The sequence below is a fragment of the Amblyomma mixtum genome, chromosome 3 (genome assembly GCF_055824585.1).
Source record: "Amblyomma mixtum isolate Tamu chromosome 3, ASM5582458v1, whole genome shotgun sequence".
Lineage (NCBI taxonomy): Eukaryota > Metazoa > Arthropoda > Arachnida > Ixodida > Ixodidae > Amblyomma > Amblyomma mixtum.
In genome coordinates this window covers 162,346,012-162,366,155 of record NC_143014.1, presented here as the reverse complement: position 1 = coordinate 162,366,155, position 20,144 = coordinate 162,346,012, and the positions used below count along the sequence as shown (strand labels likewise).

General features: G+C 50.7%; 1 protein-coding gene across 6 annotated transcripts in view; it reads left to right on the top strand.

Moving 5' to 3' along the window:
- Nucleotides 1-20,144, top strand: part of LOC149352552 (uncharacterized) — an 84,634-nt gene that overhangs the window by 44,051 nt on the left and 20,439 nt on the right. For all 6 annotated transcript variants that reach the window (XR_016290810.1, XR_016290811.1, XR_016290809.1 and 3 more), the window contains exons 2-6: nucleotides 6,498-6,626; nucleotides 7,455-7,567; nucleotides 8,091-8,240; nucleotides 9,736-9,842; nucleotides 12,428-12,656. Coding sequence is in view for 3 of the 6 variants with exons in the window: in XM_089581742.1 (XP_089437868.1) it covers nucleotides 6,498-6,626; nucleotides 7,455-7,567; nucleotides 8,091-8,240; nucleotides 9,736-9,842; nucleotides 12,428-12,656 (728 nt within the window). In the remaining 3 variants the exon portion in view is untranslated. The remainder of the gene's footprint in view (nucleotides 1-6,497; nucleotides 6,627-7,454; nucleotides 7,568-8,090; nucleotides 8,241-9,735; nucleotides 9,843-12,427; nucleotides 12,657-20,144) is intronic.

Below are 20,144 nucleotides of genomic sequence, written 5' to 3'. Positions count from 1 at the left end.
TGTACACCTTTCCCATTTGGCACAGAGCAGACCTCACAAAACAGCTTTCCCGCCTCTGTCGACAGTGCACAAGTCATGGTACCCATCCATGAAACACGGGGGACCCCTGCGTGGAGGAATGGGGCGGCAGTCACTTCCCTGCGTCGCACTGACACGGACAGCCGGGAGAAGAGGGGGACGTCATTGTTGCCATACGACCCACCGGCTAAAATAGGGGGCACCACGCGGGCTGTGAACTTGCCAGACGAGAAAAAAAAAAAACGCCGCTCGGGCCACGTTTGTAAAAAGAAATGAAAGACGATCAATGCGGAGGGGTATGCGCTGATATTGCAATGCCGGTTGAGTGACCGATTTGTGTTGAACTGCATTCACTCACGGCTGTTATGAACAGGCCTACGGGAGACGCTGCAGCGGAGCCGCCAAACGATGACAACGTCGCGCCGAACGAGCGATGGCCTGTCGTGTACTGCGCGACAACGCGCATCGGCAAGAGCCGGCTATTGTGGAGCATGTGCCGACGGCGTGGCATCGAATGGACGTCAAGAGATCATGTCATCCTCCTCACCCGCAAGCTCGCCGCCTTGCAAGGTTTGTGACCACCGGGTGGGTGGACGGACGGATGGACGGATGGACGGGTGGATGGACGGATGGACGGATGGACGGAGGACGGATGGATGGATGGACGGATGGATGGATGGATGGATGGATGGATGGATGGATGGATGGATGGATGGTTGGATGGATGGATGGATGGATGGATGGATGGATGGAAAAGCAAAGTAGGCGTAGCACCAATGCCAAGAAACTTGCATCCCGAGCACCACGCGAGGCGAGAAGAATAGCTCGGGCCAGGTATAATAAAGCGAGATACAGGGAATCAGAAGGGAAACAAGCACATTTTCTTTCTCACGCAATACTCCGATTGCTGTCCGCAGAGAAACAATCCAAACCCAACACTATCACTTTGTCTGCAATCTTCATTCTGCTCCTCGGATGCTGCCCTGTCCGGCTCGGACCCGAGCGACCAGCAATCGCTGATCGAGCGAGTGCGCCGAATCGCGTCAGCTATCGGGGTACTGGACTGAGGACTCTGCTCATCGCGGACGGCTATAGTTAACCCTAAATAATTGTTCTTATCCACCCACCTGCGACGAATACCTTTGAAATCAATAAATGTTAATTCCTCCTCCTCCGTTACACATAGTGCACGCGCGCGGTGTTCAGGCCTGAAGAAGAGGAAGAAGAAGTGTACGGAGTGGCCGCCATGTCCAAGAAGCATACCCACAACAGCGACGGCAGGAAGACTGTTCGCAAGCGACATGGCCAGGACACTGACTCGGCAGGCCGCAGCAGCAGGTCTGGTGCACATAAGCGGCACCGGCCCTCTTCCGACGAGGCCTCCCAGCATGTCTCGCGGCGCGGCACCCGGTCCAACACGCCGCGCAGCCGCCACTCGCCTATGCCCACCAAGGAGATAAAAACCCCGCCGAACGCCCCGTCTGCAGCGGCCTCGTCCACATGCCTTGAGCAGTCGCTGCCGCGCGCCTCTCCTCTTCAGCCCGACTCACCCGTCCCCGTCTCGCGCGATTCGCCCACACCTGTAGGCTCCTCTGGTGCACCTCCGTCGGCGTCGCTCGGCACGACGCCCGCTGACCCGACTGCCAATGCCACTCCTGCCATCCTGGAGTCGGGCAGTCCTGCTAGGGCCTCTCCCGCTCAACTTGACGGCCGTAAGTGGCGCCTGCTAGCAAGCGCGAATCTGTGTCGCGTCACAAGGTTCTGGCAACAGGGACTCGAAGCAGTGTTCTAAGCGGTATTCACATGGGCGATAAAGACTCTTCCTAACCAAGAGCGACTGCGCACACGTCACGCCTTCTAGAGGTCGCACGGTGACAGAGCTTACGGTTTTGGTTCTACGGTGGAGAGGGGGTTGCTTAGTCGATTGACACAAACGGTCCCCTCCTGCTATGTTAGTATCGCTATCTTCGCAAAAATTGACTGTTGTTGGTGTCAATTTGAAGCCTTGGGGCCAGAGTGAAGAGGAGCAGATTTGAGGGGCTAAATGTGGATAAAGGTGGAGTTGGAGGGCGGCCAATCATAGTTGGTGGGGGTGGTGGCGAGGTCGTGGGTGAGGAGGATAGTTTCATATCTTAGCGCGCTTTCGACGCCACGGGTCGGCGTCTCAAGCATATGCTGGTGGCTGGTTCGAAACCCACCGCCTGCAACTCACCGGCAAAAATGGGTACAAGCGTTCCTCAACTCGGCGCCCGGCTTCCTCGGGGGAGTGCGCTTGGAAGAGGCTCCGCGAATTCCGCTGCATCATTACGGGGGCAAAACCAGTTTCGAACGACATCCCTTCAAGGGTCGTTCGTGATTCAGTTGAGAGGTTCAACGGAGTTTCGAGAGTTCGATGAAGTTCAAATGAGTACGGCGGATGAAAATGAGCCTCAGCCTTCGAAGCGAGTTTCGGGAATTCGGCACTGCGTCAGCAGAAAAAAGAGTGCCAAAAGTGGGCTTTCGACGCACGAGGCAGATTTAGCGTTGCTTGACGGCAGAACAAATCACTGGCCCGTCAACACAACGGTTTGGTGTAAGACTCTTTTTCCCAAGCATCACACCCCAGAAAAGCCGAGCGCCAGGCCGGGGGAAATCTTGTACCCATTAGAAAGCCGGTTGGTATCCGGTGGCACTGGGGATCGAACCCAGTACCTCCTGAACGCGACGCAGATACTACAAGGCAGATCTGCGAGGCAGACCCATCCATCCATCGATCCATCCATCGATCCATCCATCCATCGATCCATCCATCGATCCATCCATCCATCCATCCGTCCATCCGTCCGTCCGTCCGTCCGTCCGTCCGTCCGTCCGTCCGTCCGTCCGTCCATCCATCCATCCATCCATCCATCCATCCATCCATCCATCCATCCATCCGTCCGTCCATCCATCCATCCATCCATCCATCCATCCATCCATCCATCCATCCATCCATCCATCCATCCATCCATCCATCCATCCATCCATCCGTCCATCCATCCATCCGTCCGTCCGTCCGTCCATCCATCCATCCGTCCGTCCGTCCGTCCGTCCGTCCGTCCGTCCGTCCGTCCATCCATCCATCCGTCCGTCCATCCGTCCATCCATCAACCCGTCCGTCCGTCCGTCCGTCCGTCCATCCATCCATCCGTCCGTCCATCCATCCATCCGTCCGTCCGTCCGTCCGTCCGTCCGTCCGTCCGTCCGTCCGTCCGTCCGTCCACCCACCCGGTGGTCACAAACCTTGCAAGGCGGCGAGCTTGCGGGTGAGGAGGATGACATGATCTCTTGACGTCCATTCGATGCCACGCCGTCGGCACATGCTCCACAATAGCCGGCTCTTGCCGATGCGCGTTGTCGCGCAGTACACGACAGGCCATCGCTCGTTCGGCGCGACGTTGTCATCGTTTGGCGGCTCCGCTGCAGCGTCTCCCGTAGGCCTGTTCATAACAGCCGTGAGTGAATGCAGTTCAACACAAATCGGTCACTCAACCGGCATTGCAATATCAGCGCATACCCCTCCGCATTGATCGTCTTTCATTTCTTTTTACAAACGTGGCCCGAGCGGCGTTTTTTTTTTTTCTCGTCTGGCAAGTTCACAGCCCGCGTGGTGCCCCCTATTTTAGCCGGTGGGTCGTATGGCAACAATGACGTCCCCCTCTTCTCCCGGCTGTCCGTGTCAGTGCGACGCAGGGAAGTGACTGCCGCCCCATTCCTCCACGCAGGGGTCCCCCGTGTTTCATGGATGGGTACCATGACTTGTGCACTGTCGACAGAGGCGGGAAAGCTGTTTTGTGAGGTCTGCTCTGTGCCAAATGGGAAAGGTGTACAGGGGTTTTGTTAAGAAAGCTGTCGACAACGTCTTTCACGTCATGAAAGTGATAAATAAAAGAATATAAAGATCAATATATAGAAGTCGCAGCCGATCAATGCGATTCATTGTTGGACGGTATATGCGTTAGCCTTATAATCAACCTGGCTCTTGCGCCTGTAATCAGATTCATCTGCTAGACGCACCATTTGCGACCTGGAATTTATTTTCACCATAGGTTTATGGTACGCAGAGGATTCTGGAGGCGTCTGGAAGGTGGAGCCTTCTAGAGGTTGGATGAGGATGCGTGGAGGCCTTTTGAGAGTGGAGGTTAGTAGGTGGGTGGTCGGTAGATGCTTGTAGGTGGAGATGCATTTTTACCGGCGGATGCCCGGATGAGCATCCCGCGGAGGGTACCCGGATGGTGGAAACTTCACTCAGAAAAAAACAGATCGTGCGGGCACCGCCGCTGGCGTGTTACAGAGCGTGTGGGCTGCGCTTTCCTTCTGTATATCCCATCCTCTCCCTGTCCACTTCCGATTTGCCGCCACGTTTCCTCCTCTCCACTCTCCCATCTCTCCACATTCCACTCAGCGGCATCATACAATACCAGATGGACAGAACTTTTGCGAAGCTAGGGGTAGTAATTTAACGCATTAAAGAAAATAGAATGCCGATTACACGCGTTATAATGCGCATGCTGAGCGCTAGCTATGAAGACGCAATCACGTTTCAATCCATTTATAAATCGCCGCTACCACTCATGCAGGCTGCTCCAACCTTCCTCCAAGTTTCTCGCCCTCGGCGCATCCAAATTCCTCGAAAGACGGTGCACGGGGACTCCAGATAACAGGGGAAGTGCTATGTTCTCGAGAGGCTGCGGACGGCTTCCTTACGAGTACGAGTGCCCCCTATTTCTGCGTGTTGATCTAACGTGGCGAGGACATACGTACTCCGCAAGTCAAGTGGTAAACGAGATAGGGACAAGATTGAGCGCGAAGGATGATCAACGTGTTTCGATTTCGAAAAAATAAAGGCGTAAAACCGAATTAAGTCTGCAGAAGCCTGCGTTCACAGTACAGTGATGTCTCTCGACCACGGTAACATATCTGAACTGGACAGACAGCTTAAAGACAACAGAACATCAGCGCATTACAACACAGATCTTCGTGGAGTGCAGTCGTTCTTTTCGATGTCCATCATGCAGCATACCTGGTTCCTGACCTTGAAGCTTGATAGATAACACGTCGAAAATTGCGGAATCGATGTCTCTGTGCTTTGAAAGTGTGATTATTATTCTTGAATGCCTAGGATTCCGGAAACCGTGCATTCTGTGGCTACTGCGGCAGCTTAAAGCCATCTGCCGGCAAAGTTTTTTGCAAGCCTGCGAGGCCTGAAAGGAGATTTTTGCAGAGGAGCCAGCAGTACCATATCAGATCGTCACTGTAACTAAACGGGGTAGTATATTTCCTCTCCTGAAAAGCACAACCTTTTTATCTCAAAGCAGTGGAAGCATGTGATGGGGCCGCTTCCCGAACTGTTTTGAACAGTTCTGTCGGCCATGACCATGGGCAGCATATTTTAGCTCTGAAAAGGTATTCGAACATCCTTTACTATCCAAAGTGTTCACCATCGTCAGTCCATCCAATGCATTCCCTACGCTGGTGGAAAAAAGGGGGGAGGGGGGAGGCGATGTTTCATTTTCATAACGCTTTATTAATGGCCACAAAGCATTCTGAAAGGCAGAGAAAATTTTCCATGAATTAATCTAATACTCTCGTTACTTTCAGCTCCGTCCTTTTAACGTACTCATAGCTGAACATGATATCAGCATATATCATGATTTCAGCATAGAGATACAGCATATATCATGATTTCAGCATAGAGATACACTATGCAGGCTATCCGATTATGAATGCTTTCAACTTATGATTATTTGCCAGCACAAAAGAAACATATTTCTACTGATCTGCTGTTCAGGGACGAATAAAACATTGGGATAGATGTATTAAAATAGCATTCATAAATCTTTTGGTAGTGCGATGGTGATATTGTTCGTTTAGTGTTAAAATAGAAGTTGCGATTTGACATGATCACTTTGCGTTGATACCCGCCGCGGTGGCTTAGGGGCTCTCGCGTTCGGATGCTGATTCCAAGGTCGCGGGTTCGATTCTGGCCGTAGCGGACGTATTTTGGTGGAGGCGAAACACAAAAACGCCCGTTGCTGTACGATGTCAGGGCAAGTGGACTTTCAATGGGGAACATAATCTCGCTTAACTGTGTTCTTTGCAGGATGCCTCTTAGCCAGTGTGAAACAATAGCACCGCAGCTTTGCCGCATTTACTGCCAGAGATAGCGCTATGGTTCAAGCCACAGCTTTATTTTTCTCCGTGCCGCACGCAACATCACTGCCCTGTGTGGCAGAAATTTTTTATCCTTCACAGTAATGACCAGGAGTCCAGATGTTTCACTACTGCTGCGCGATCCGAGATTAACTGCCTGGATGCCTTCTATGAAGCCATTTCCTAGCGCCAAGCTTTGCTTCGTGCGATAGCTTATGTGCCACCGGACACGTCAAGTGGTGCGGCTGTGTTGCGAACGCAGTGCGCCTGGGATTCCGGGTGACAGAGTGTTGCACTTTTCTCCGCAGTGTGTGCTCTGCCAGCCATCTGTTCGGAGAGCCCCGAGGTGCAGAATCGCGACGTAGGCGCACCGCCACCCGCGACGTCCAATGACGACAAGAAGTCCAGCAACGGCCAAAGCAGCGTCAATCCTGCCTGTGAGTCACCGTGCACGCATGATCCATCAGCTTCGGGGACATCCGTATCAAGAGACCTAAGGCACGATCCGAATCGAGGAAAGTTTGCTGGTTGGTGGCCAGCTTTGATTGCTTGTATACACCGGGAAATCAGACGTGTGCGCAACAGGGTGTGACTGGCACACTCAATTGTGCATGTCGATTGCTGACGTGTGGAAGGGTGACATGAAAGCCGTACAGTTAGACTACATTAAAACTTCAGTACGTGCAACGCATGTGCTACCCTCTGTCCAGTTCCAGACGAACTAACACCTGCGTAGTTCACGCACATTTGCTTTGTTTTCAAGGCCAGTATTACATTCCGAATTTTTCTCCGTGCGAGTGTGCGTCGGAAACAGAAATCTGGTCCTTTTTCGCGAGGCTGCTGTGCTGTCTAGCTGCCGAGGTCGCTCGAATATCGCTAGTGACAACCTGCGAGCAGCGCTTAATATGTCTAGAACCGTTTCTTTTTTTCACCGTCGTCCTATTTCTCAGCACCACCGTATGCACCGCCGGAAGTATGGCTCCTCTGTGAACCCCAGCCTCGAAATATACCTTCGGAGATCAGATTGCTTCACACTCGTGCGTGTGCGGTTGTGCGAGTGACTGCCATTTGTTCTTCTTTTGCCCTGACGTTTCTAAAGCGCCCGAAACGCTGTCAGTGGAAAAAAAACACAAAAAAGCGAGGTTCTTTTTATGTGAACCATGTATGATCACTGACCGCTTAGGCAGAACAAGGATAAGGCGTAATTCAAAGATTGAGCAGTGCGGTGGTGACCTTGACGCCAACCGCGGCGTACTCATCCGCAGGGCTCAAACGACTCAGCCTGCTCGTGGCTCCCAAGAGTTCTCGCCGGAGCTGCCCCAGCTGCCTTGGCTACAGCCTGCCGCTTTACCTGGTGCCGTTCGCCCTCGCCAGCCAGGTGCGCCGTCGCCCCGACCATGTGCGACTCAACGAAACCAGGAATTCGGGGCTTGCATTTCTACTCCAGCCAGGATTGTTAGGCGATTGTCGCGTTCACATTTCTCACCCTGCAGTTTCATGACGTGGTTTGTTGTTCAGGAAAGCCGTTGCTCGCACAGTGCAATGCCCTGCGTTCAAAGATTTGACCGGGAGAAGTGCTCCTCGAGAGCCACGAAAGATCTCCCAACGAAAAAAGAAATGCGGACTGAATAAACGCGAGAATACTACTGATTGTTGCTTGTGGTAACTACAGTTTGTGCCGTCTGGCGACATATGCCGTAATGACCAGGTTACGATCGACCCATCCAAACACGAGCAGATCTGGGCAGGGTTCCCATGCATACAACACAGGAATATTCTCTGAAAGTGTACGAGCATACATGCTGAAAGCGCTCGTAGAAAAGAGCCAAGCAAAACTGCAGGAGCGTGCATAAGTCATTTCCGGTGCTTACTACAGCTGGCGGCGCTTGTTCCGCTGGCAGGAAATGCGATCCGTTTACTGCATCCTGGTGACGGTGGTGACCCTGGCCACTGGTTTCCTGCCCCAGCCCATCACCGCCTTTGTGCCGGTCATCCTCATCCAGGTGACCGGCATCATGACACCGGAGGAAATGGCTGCTGAGCTGATGAACGTGAGAAGCACTGCACGTACATATGTGCACAACACTGCGTTCGCTGTCGATATCGCGCTTTCAGGTGCACTGCAAGGGATTAATTACTCCCTACTATGTCATACTGCCTACACAGGACATCTGTGGAACGCTAACGTTTCCTAATCTGATCATTGTGAACTGATATAAGCTGATCCAGATAAGGTTCTCTCAGCAGTTTTATAAGATATTCATTCACTAAGTCTTTTTGTAGAAATTGAGTGACGCAAACAAGACGCCCAACGGCGGCAAACTTTTGCCTCTGGTTAGTGCTGCAAATTGGGTGTGTTGGTCCTGCGCATTCCCTTTCTATCGTAAAACTTGCGATCGTGGTCACCTGAGGGAATTCACGAGCGTCGAAGCTCTGCAAGAGAATTCCTGGGATAACACGGCGACGGCGAATTCGGGTTGTCGATGCTGCTGCTATCTCTCTCTCACTGAGTGCGTGCGTGCGTGTAAGTGGGGGGGGGGTACCTTTCCCCTATGACATGGATAGCAGCCTTCAAGAGGCAGTACGACAGGCACACCTGCTTGACGTTTCTTAGTGAAGGAAACGTTTTATAGAGAAGGAAGTTCCGGATATTATTTTAAGAGTGTATGCCTGTCCTAGCCTAAAGAACTAGTTGCCAAAAAGTGTGCAAAAATTGTTTTCTTTCTAGAGCACGACTTATTTATGTTGTTTGTTTGTCATTGTTAGTTTCTTTGCCCAAATAAATTCCGAGGGTCCTTGCCAGAGAACACTGTATAGGGTCCCTAAGGGCGTGAAGCCACCGAATTTGTAAATACACGGTACTGTAGCATGTTTCCATCTCGAGCGTTCGTCTTTAGGTTATATACAAGCTTGTCCCGAAATAACGCGCGCAATCTTGCATCAAAACTCATGAGAGTTATCCCACTGACGTTGTTTTCGTAACCGCTTCAGTTGTTTTTTGCTAAACTGTTTTTGTAATCTTAAACGAGGCATGGTTCCACCATTTTTATAACAGCTTTCAATAATCAAGTCTTCTGGACGCAACTTTCTTCACCTTGTACTAGTATAAATTTCAGAGCTTTCTACACAATCAATTTCTCTTTTCATGCTTGTTCGGCTGCGACGGCTTTTGGAAGTGTTTTTATTTTTTTTTTTTTACTTACCTCTGCTGGATATAAGGATTGCTATTTACATGTGATAAACTGACAAGAATGAAAACAGTGAACAATTCGTAAGATGAGAGGCGCTGTTTTTCCTTCCGTGCTTTCCACCCAGAGGCCAAGTATTAACTCTTGGCTCATTTTTTGTGAACATTCTGTACGTGCTCAGAACAGGCTCACCTAAAAGTGCGTGAAAATGCTGGTAGTTTTCTGTCATGCTACAACATGCGCTTTTTTTTTGGTTTTATCCGGTCGGGTTCAGGTACACTATATACGCCTGTATACGTAGGGCAGGGTGTCTAAACGCACCCTATAATGGCCTTCACCGCTTGTCCCTGCGCCTCAGATCAAAGTGATCACGGCCTGCCTGCTGTTCATGGTGATCATCATTGGCGACCAGACGGCCGTGTTCTCGAGGCTGGCCCTGCGTGTGCTGTGCAATTTGGGTTTCAGGTCAGTCGAGCGCCAGTGGAGAACAAACGTGACCGCATTGCTTATCAAGTTATGACTCAAACGTAAAAGCTAGAGCACGGTACGGTCGAGCAGATTAGAAGAGCGGACACCCAAATACAATGTGTCCGCATTATAAGAAAAGACTGAAACGACAATAAATCTCATTGTAATGCATCGACCACATTTATAGGGAGGGGGCTTTCGTCTAATTAGCGCTCCCGCGCCCCTCGTTAGGTCCATGCGTAGATTTGAAAGCCCAGCGTTCCGCTTTGTTGCAGCATAATATGGTTAAACAGTCCGTTGCAGCGTACTTGGAAACATGAAGTTATACAGGGTTATAATTTTTTTGTCACAAACATGAAATTCAGCAAAAGACTGCCCCTGACAGATCCGCTTGCTGTGAAGGTGTGCGGGCTTCGGCGATGGCTGCGTTCTCAGGCTTACAAAAAACAGCAGCTTCTTAGTGCGGGACTCATTGGGCGACGGATTAGATGCGTCGGCACTGTAGCCAGCTCACTGCGCTATCCAAAGTCGCATCGAGAAGGCGACGAGTTGAAGTCACAAAAGCGTCATTTCAACACGCATCGCGGGCACAACGCTTCCGGCGCTCTTTGTTTGCCAATCTGTAGGAATCAGGTCAGAGAGGTTCAATAAATGGTCGACAGATGTCTCAGGGGTGGCTGGCTCTTTTAAGGCGAAGGCCTTTAATGCCTCATCGTTGTCGACAGACGGTTGTCAGCGGAGGTGTCACGCTTTTTCTAGTCAGACCAGAAAAAAAAAAGTTTGTGTGCGATGTGATTCGAACAACCATCCGTCTGTTCCGCAGCCGAGCGTGCTAATGGCTACGCTACTTCCTGCCAACTTCACCTTGTCTAGGACGCTGGAGAGTGTTTGCAGAAAGGCATCGAATTAGACGGATGCCTCCCAAACGCCCTCCAGTGTCTCCAGCATTTAAGATTCACAAACAATTGTGTACTTAATTAACCTCTTAACCACACATCAGGGACACAAGCAGCAACACCGCGCTTAAGGCTTTCTTCTGACTGCACTTGAGGTCAACAAAGTGCCACCCTGAATTTTTTCATTATTGATCGGTTCGGCTCCCAACACTACCTTTTCAAGGATTTCATTGTCGCATTGGGCTTGAAAAGGTAATTAAAAAGTAGACTGCCAATTCCATTAAACGAACAGTCTGACAATAACTAACCCTTTTAGTATGCGCTAAGCGCGCACAGAACTGCGAGTAGGGTTTCAGTAGAATGTTCACTCTAGGTTTTGAGCAGCTCATCTGCAGGGCATTCTGGGCTAGATATACTTCCGTACGTGCCTGGTCCTCTGGTTGCCAGAAAAAGTGTCAGAACAGATAAAATGTTCTCCTGTTGCACTCTGCGTGAAAAAGTGTGAGTGACGCTCCACTGGTCATCTACTTGATTCTTTTACGCTACTGTTTGAATTACCCGTATTTTTTACTGCTTTCTTGTATTAAAGAAGGACGAAAACACATCTTATTCGAAATTCGAATATTCGAAATTTTCGAATAGGGAGTCGAATACTATATTCCATTCGATTCGCTGAACTAATCAAGTACTGCATGCTCAAAATAATTCGAAACGAATCGAATTCGTTCCCAAGTTCTCGAATCTAGATTTTGACTAATTGGTGCGAAGTTCGAAGAGGGCAAGCAGTAGCTTTTTTTTTTTTCGATGGCCGTTCAAACAACAGTGTTCACTCCGGTGCCGCACAGCATGCTGCTCCGCGTCCGTTCTGTCCGAGAAGGATGGTTCAGCGCCGCGCCGCGGTCCATTCGTGTGGAAGTGCTCATACACATGGCCTTCGAAATTGGCCAGTACGACAAAGTTCGGCCAGGCTCAGCAAACCCTGCCTGCATGATCATTACCGAAGGTTGTGGTCCAAACTCTCGTCCCTCTCATCAGCTGACATTTGGCGCTAGATTGTTCGCTGTAGTCATCAGTATCAAGAGGCAGTTTTTCTACGCGCATCACGTGATGGTCATAAAGTAAATATATTGACTTCGTATTGCGCCCCCCTCCCCTATTCGAAGTCAGTGTTTTGCTTATCGACAGCTACAACTTCAACTCCATGACTTACAGTGCCGCCGCTACAGCGCTTCTCTGTTTCGCATGAATATTCGTTTTGAACTAATGTTTGCACAAGTTGCGAATATTCGCAAAAATATTCGATTCGTATTCGATTCGGTTTCGAAAAACCGCTGTTCTCACATTCCACTTATTTGAATGATCGGAAGCAAACGACGTTTGCATGTTTGCTCGTGGACCAAAGCACACTGGGATCGCAGAACTACTCATTGAACGGAAAGAAGTTGTTGAGTTGAGTTGAATGGCGCATAAGCGACTAAGGCTTTCATGCGCCAAGCTCAGGGGAAAGAAGTTGTGTGCGTAACGACAAAGCTACGCCTATTTTTTTGTTGTTGTTGTTTTAGAAGCAAAGGCGGGCAGCAATAGAATTAGCTGCGAAGAACAGATCTGCTGCCTGGTTTCGAGTTTCTACTTCTAAAATGTCTGCTTAATTCCCTCATCTTTCGACGCTCCGTCTTTCTGCTCCAGGGCTCCGCTGCTGTTTTCGTATACCGTGGCTGCAAGCTTTGTCAGCACCTTCTTGTTGCCGAGCGACATTTGCGTCATTTTCACCACCGCCGTTGTGGAGCGCTTCATGGCCAACCTGGAGGAAGACCTGAGCGTCCTCGAGCAGCAGTGGTCCCGAACGTCGCGAAAACGTACCAGCAGCGACACGTTCGACCAGTTCGGCGAGTCCGGAGGGAGGAACCGCTCCAAGGTTCGTATACTCGCGAGAAACTCCCTGCTGGCGACAAAATAGCACGCACAGATATAATGCCACTTCTCCGCCGCCAGTAGCGAACACCGCGTAACTCAAAGGGAATATTTTCATTTGTATTTGGAGAGAAAAACTAAAGAGTGCGGTGAGAAGTTGCGCGAAGATGTTGATATTGATGACCTACTCTTTCTGTAGGCTACAGAATCTAACTTACAAAATGCTTCCTGCGCGCGCAGTGACTTGTTCTGACGGCCGTATGTGGTGTATACCAAACGTTCAAAAATCGCGCGGTATTTTTTTTTTGTTTTGCGCCACGCAACACGTGGTGACAGCCGCATGAACTAGAAGCGTTTGCCCACATTTTCACGGCTTGTATACATGCTATATAAATATAGCTCAAGTTTTGTAGGTTCTCAGTACGATCACGCGAGTGATAAAAATTTTGGAAGTTATAAACGTTTAATGCGTCTTGGTTATAACGCGCTACTACACAACACAAATTACACGAAGAAACACACACAGCAAACGTGTGTTTCTTCGTCTGTAATTTGCGTTGTGCAGTAGCGCGCTATATACCAAGATACAAAACCAACAAGCCCCTGTTATAGCACTGCTAGCACTGTTTAATGCGTCATAGCCAAGATGCGTTATGTGTACAATGCTTTTAGGGTAATGACCGGAAGGCGGAAAGGCCAAGAATCAAAGAACGCAGGACGCAGCTGCAGTAATTTTCTCATAATCTTCGTTCTTTTCGCGCTTTTTTTCCCACCGGTAATTACCTCAAATACGAGCCAACCAGCACAGCTACACGCAAAATGCACTCGTGTGCCGTGCGATGATAAATTAATTCGGAGCCCTCCACTAAACGGCGTACCTCACAGACCATGAGTCACTTCAGGACGTTAAGCCCAACAGTTCACACTTCTTCAGGTTCTCTTCCAGGCACAATGAAGATTACGTCTGAGGCGATGGCGGGTGATATGAACTGGTGAGCCTATGGGTGAACGCGAGTGTGCAGTTGAAACTGGCCGCGGTGCCGGCCAGTGCAATATCTCGGAAACCGCCGCGTCAGTGTCGCGAGTTCTGATAAATAAAACCGCATTAAACTGCTTCACTGAATGAGGATCCTTAATCTAGAGGGTCAACACGGCTCGCCCACTGCACAATGGGGGGGGGGGGGGGGAGTGGGGTTTCGAGCATGGGTGCACAACTTCGTCAGAGGCAATAGCGGTCCCAGCGATTGGTTCTAGGGGGGGCGGACAGACTTCCGTATATAAAAAAAACAAACAAAAAATATAGAAAGAACGATTTTTTATTTACACTCTATTTGTAAAACATTTCTGCACTTTGTTGTTGAAAAATCAATGGCGAACGATAAGATGTTCTACCATAACTCATGCTTTGAAAGCCAACGGTTACGTGAACAATAGTCATATGTAATTCATATCTATTTATGAATTTATATATGATTATTGCTCACGTAACCATTAACTTATATAATTCATATATATTTACGCGGCGGTCGAATTTCGATCGAGGAAAAATTCTTGCGGCCAGCGTACTGTGCGATGTCAGTGCACGTTAAAGGGGCCATGCAAAGAATTAAAAGCCGCTTGTAAATGTTAGAAGTGATGCTCAGAAGCATTGACATCAAGTATGAGACTTCGGAACTGAGCCGGCAATTTATTATGAATTTTTAGAAATCGTGTTTTTTAAAATTCGCGGGTCGCTTGGTGTCTTGGTAGGGAGCCATTTTGAAACCAAAATCGGGAAAACAGACGTCACTAGTCCCATGACGTCGGCAGGCCACCACACGCTGTCATTCGATCGAGCCGCGGCAGCTAGGATGTCACGGGCACACTTCCGGTAGCGGTGAAAATCGTCTGCCCGAGCCGCCGCGCGACCCCCTCGGGCAAGCGCGAGCCAGAGCATTGCCTTCGCGCATATGGTTTTAATTTACCTCTGCCGCCTCTTTCTGTCGCGAGTTCGGGAGCCAAGAAAGCGCGGAGACCGGAGAGACGCTGCCGACGCATGCTGCTCCTCGGGAGTGCGACAACCGGAAGTCGTAAACCGAACGTCAGCGAATGACGTATTCATGGGCGGAGCCCAGTCCCGGAGCTGTTTTCTTTATTTTTTTTTATGGTGCCCCGCGCGTACGAGTTGAGGGGGGAGAGGAGGAGCGTGATTTTTAATCGTCTATAACTTCGTTGTTATTGATGCTAGCTCAAAAATTCTTGCGCTGGGGGTGACGAATGATGGATTGCCTATCTTTACGTAATCTCAATGAATATTGCATAGTCCCTTTAAAGAACCCCAGGCGGTCGAAATATTATGAGCCCTTAGTTACGGCGTCCCTCATAGCTTGAGTCGTTTTGGGACGTTAACCCACCATAAAACAGACAAACAAAACAGATCTATTTATCTCACAATATTTCAAATTGAATGACAGTGCCAGTCATGAAGCGCAAAAGTAACTGTGAGGGCACGGCAGGACCACGGTACCTTGACAGTCACGTATGAAATGCACTCTTATAACTACCAATCTGTTGCATAACTAACACTGTTGTAAGACAGTATTAGCTTACAACATGACTTACTGTAGCAGTAGGAAACTGGCGTGAAAAATGGCAAATGTCTTTAAATATTGCTAAGTGTAAGGTGATGCATTTCCATAGACGCTGCAACTTAATACCCCATAGCTAGTTTTATCTGCGGTTCTCGTTTGCATGCTACTAAAGCATACAAATATCTTGGATTACACCCGTCTGACGGTCCTACGTGGTCGACGCACATCAACCACATCACTGCAGCATCCCGCCGACCCCTTGGCTATCTTCAACGCTCAATGAAGCTTGCCCCAGCACATGTACAATTACTAGCCTACACCACGTTAATGCGCCCAAATTTAGAATATGCAGCCACCATTTGGAAACCACATGAAGAATTCCTTTCTGAGAGCATATAAACTAACGAAATCACGCCATTAAATTTGTTCATTTCGATTATTCATCCTACACAAGTGTAACCGATCTGAAGAATTGATCCAGCTGGCCATTATTAAAGCACCGTCGAAAACCAGCCAGTTTAGCCCTTTTTCATCGTTCCTACTGTTCATTTCCGTTAAGCATTGTGGGGTTTAAAATGGGGGAGATAAATCCGTTCTCCCCGTTTAAGCGCGGCTGACATAATTCAAAGCCGCGCGGACCCCACCCCGTGGTCGTGTACGCTACCGAGCGCACGCCGACCACGGCGGGCCTTGCTCTGCGGAAACAAAGGAACGACACACTGGCTGACACAAACAAGGCATTTATTGCTGTAACAACAATAACGCCAGCTAGTAACAAAATACACTGAGGAATCGAGGAAGTCCGACTCACCAGCACGGCTACGGGTGAACGTTCGCCCACGCTAGGGCAAAGGGATAAACTCCGAGGCCCGACGGGACGGGCTCGGCGGGAGCAAGTTCCGACCAAGAGGCGCCCGCGGCGAAGAGCGGAGTCGCACGCGGAAACGTCCGCTTGCGTTCCCCGGTCCCAGGGAGAAGAGAGCAAGCCTTCCTCCGCGCGCGAGCGGCAAAACACGCCATCCGTGGCGCTGCTGTCGCTGCGACGCGAGCGCCCTCCCCTGTTAGTTAAAGTAACCAAAACTGAGAAGAGCGCGTTTCGGAGGAGCTAACTACAGCAGGGGGTGCAATGTGGGAAAGTGAACGCAGGGGACGAAAGCGTACCCACATCCCCCCAACCTTAAATAGACCCACGCGCCTGCAAGTTACATGCTATGGAGGAGTCTCCTGGTCTTTATGCACTTGAGGCAGGTCTTGCAGCGGAGGTCACGCCGACATCGTGCACGCAGTCTTCCGCGGTATTCCGAAGGCGGCGTGAAGGTCTCCGCTGGGACGACTCGCATGGCCCGCGGACTACGTGTCCGCAGGCCCGCGAAGAGGAGGGCCGGTTGACCACTGCAGGCCAGGATTCTGCACTAGTCGCCAGGGTAACAGCAGCCAGAGGTGGCTGCTGTCTCGTCTCGCCACGGCTGCCCCGGATGGATGCGGCGAACAGGATACAGGCCGCTCCGTCGCAGCAGGCGGCAGCGAGACGATGTGCACAGGACAGCAAGCCGGAGTGGCTCCACTGGATCTGCAAAATTTCCGAAACACACTCTGCATGCCTTTAACGTAGGTCACGGGAGGGGAAACGGCGTACACAAGGGCCTCGTGGCTCAAATGCTCAACTCGCTAGCAAAACGTGTCGGGCGGCTGTGCAACGCAAAGTTCGAGTAAACAAAGCCCTTTCTTGAGTTGAACGAGAATGCTCAGTTCATGCGAGGCTAAAAAAAAAACAGGCGGCCAGCAAAGTGCGCCCCCTCTCAACACCACGGTCCGGTGGTCATGTCACTTTTGACAAGGTGCAGGCAGCTATGAATAGCTTTAGGCCTCACTACCATAGTGACGGTCGATGACCCCCAACAAAAGAAAGACCCGAAACGGGTTTCGTGCGCGCAGCCGCGAGGAGACATCAGCTTTGTGGGGTGGTCCTCCCCGCTCACTGCACAAAGCAGCTTCTGAGCGATCGGCGCCCACCGTATCGGACGGTGTCGGAGCGCCCGGTGCCGAGCTGCAATACCAGCGAGCTCGTAGCAGCACCCGTGGCCCAGGCCACCCGGCTCCCGGAGCCGCGACTCCCAGAGTCGAAAAAGAGAAAGCGAGAAAATATATACAGAAAACTCGGACCACCCACGCGGCTTCCGTACTCACTCGCTTCGGGCTCGGCAACTCCGCGGGCGCTAGGCCTCGCGCTCCCTCGATGCGGACCAAGTGGTTCTTGACGAAACTCCAGGAAGAAAACTTCACAAAAAAAACATGCTGAGCATGTCGAAAAGTTCAAACTTGCTGCAGCGCAATACACCTCGCACTCAAGAAAGCATGCCGCAGGTCCTAGCGATCAAAATTCACACTAGGCCTACCACTTGTCAAGTCCGGACAAAGAGCGTTCCTCGAACCGAACTGACAGTCGTCCAATGTTCCAAGAGCAGACCCCACGTTGGGCGCCAGATGTGGGGTTTAAAATGGGGGAGATAAATCCGTTCTCCCCGTTTAAGCGCGGCTGACATAATTCAAAGCCGCGCGGACCCCACCCCGTGGTCGCGTACGCTACCGAGCGCACGCCGACCACGGCGGGCCTTGCTCTGCGGGAACAAAGGAACGACACACTGGCTGACACAAACAAGGCATTTATTGCTATAACAACAATAACGCCAGCTAGTAACAAAATACACTGAGGAATCGAGGAAGTCCGATTCACCAGCACGGCTACGGGCGAACGTTCGCCCACGCTAGGGCAAAGGGATAAACTCCGAGGCCCGACGGGACGGGCTCGGCGGGAGCAAGTTCCGACCAAGAGGCGCCCGCGGCGAAGAGCGGAGTCGCACGCGGAAACGTCCGCTTGCGTTCCCCGGTCCCAGGGAGAAGAAATCAAGCCTTCCTCCGCGCGCGAGCGGCAAAACACGCCATCCGTGGCGCTGCTGTCGCTGCGACGCGAGCGCCCTCCCCTGTTAGTTAAAGTAACCAAAACTGAGAAGAGCGCGTTTCGGAGGAGCTAACTACAGTAGGGGGTGCAATGTGGGAAAGTGAACGCAGGGGACGAAAGCGTCCCCACAGCATCTACGTCACAAACCACTCGCTGTTTTCAGCTCGTCACAAAAACAATCAGCAGGTGTCATACCCTTGCCCCGAAAACAAAAACATTTGCGCAGTCTTTCTTCATCCGATCAGCAAAAGAGTGGAGCGGCCTTCCAAATGCCGCTGTAATAATAGAAGACACGCTTGCATTCAAAGATCAGCTTAAATCTTTAGACACATTTTAGGTTTCCGTGTACCGTTCGCCTCTAACGTTGACCCATTGCACTTTATTTTACTATGCGGTTTTTACTGTTCTCTAATCGGTTATTGAATTTTTACCCAACGTTCAGCGCTTCTTCCTGTCTTTTATTTTTGCCTTTTTTTTTCGTGTATCAGAAAGCATTTGAGCATTTTGCATCTTGATTTTCTGAGCTGTTTGCATGTTTCATTCGTATTTTGAACCTTGATTTTGGCATTGTACAGAATATGTTCGTTTTTTGTTGGTATTTCGGTAAAACCCACCCCTCATGTAATGCCACTTGTTTGGGGTCTTGGAGGTACTAAAATAAATAAATAAACCTGTAGAACGTAAAATTGTGTGAAATAAGGCAGCGGCTAACTGTCATGATATTGTGGGCGACTTGATGGTTGATTTACGTTTAAATTATAATTAACCGGGCCAACCTGCCCACCCCTGCACTCTCCGTAAATTTGGAGGGGGAGGAGCGACAAACTTCTCAAACCCGCGTCCAAAAGATGAGGATCGACTGCTGAGGCTGGTGCTAGGGGCCACGCCTGATTAGCCATAGACCGGAGGCATGAGGCGTATACAAGATCCTTATCAAATCCCTTTAATTGAGCAAAGAACAACACAAAAGATTACAAAACAAAGTCCCGCAAAGTAGTGTCAATGCACAGACGCGACGCGAATAACGAGCACAAAATGAGGACGCAAACAACTATTAACAGGAAGAGGAAAACATCAGGGCAGGAACTATACAACAATGCTACACGATTAAAGCAATACTGTACAAATAAATAGAACGAGAAACAGCAACAGGACAAAGAAAAGACTCAAGCGAGGGGGGAGAAGCGGTGGCTTAGCTGCGGGATGGCAAGGTCCGGTCACAGGGAGCGTCGGGCTGCGGATGCCCGCGGGGCTGATGGGGTGTTGCGGATACGGGCGAGCTTGAGCCACGGGTCTTCAGAGCCGCTGTCGCTGCGCTCTACGCATAAAACACCCGCCTAGGCTCACTTGCCGACCACTTCCCCGGCTGACCTCACACACGCCCGCACGCGCTGAAATCTGCAAGCCAACTGCCTGGCTCGTAGTTTTTCCGTCACCGCGTTCTCGTGGCAAACAAAAAAAAACGAATAATCAAGGCCCAGTGCGCCAACGATTTGCAGATGTTGAAGAGGTGGGGGGGGGGGGTGGGGGGGGAAGAAACACGAAGAAACTGAGAAGGAACGCGAGGGAAAGCCACGGTCCTAACGAGGAGCGCTGCTAACAAGCGAAGGTCGGGAAGGGTGCCGGGGACTTTCAACCGACTGCTCCCCGCTCCCACAACCTGCAAGTGCTCGCTACCCGGCTATAATACTAGGAGGGGGCGGAGTAGCCTTGACCCTTCAGCGTCGCAAGTGGTCAACCGTCCTCGTGGAGGGGGAAACCATCGCCGCCGCGCCGCGACATGCCTGCGACAACACAAACACAAAGTTGCAGAGTAGGAAGGGAGAGCGCTAGACAACGCTGCAAAAAGCCAAGCTTTGTTTCTTGTTACTGTGCGTCTTTGTGCTGTTATTTGAGAGTGGCCATGTACCTACCAGCCCCACTCCCCACCCTTCTGTAACAGCCGTTTGTACGAGGGCGAATT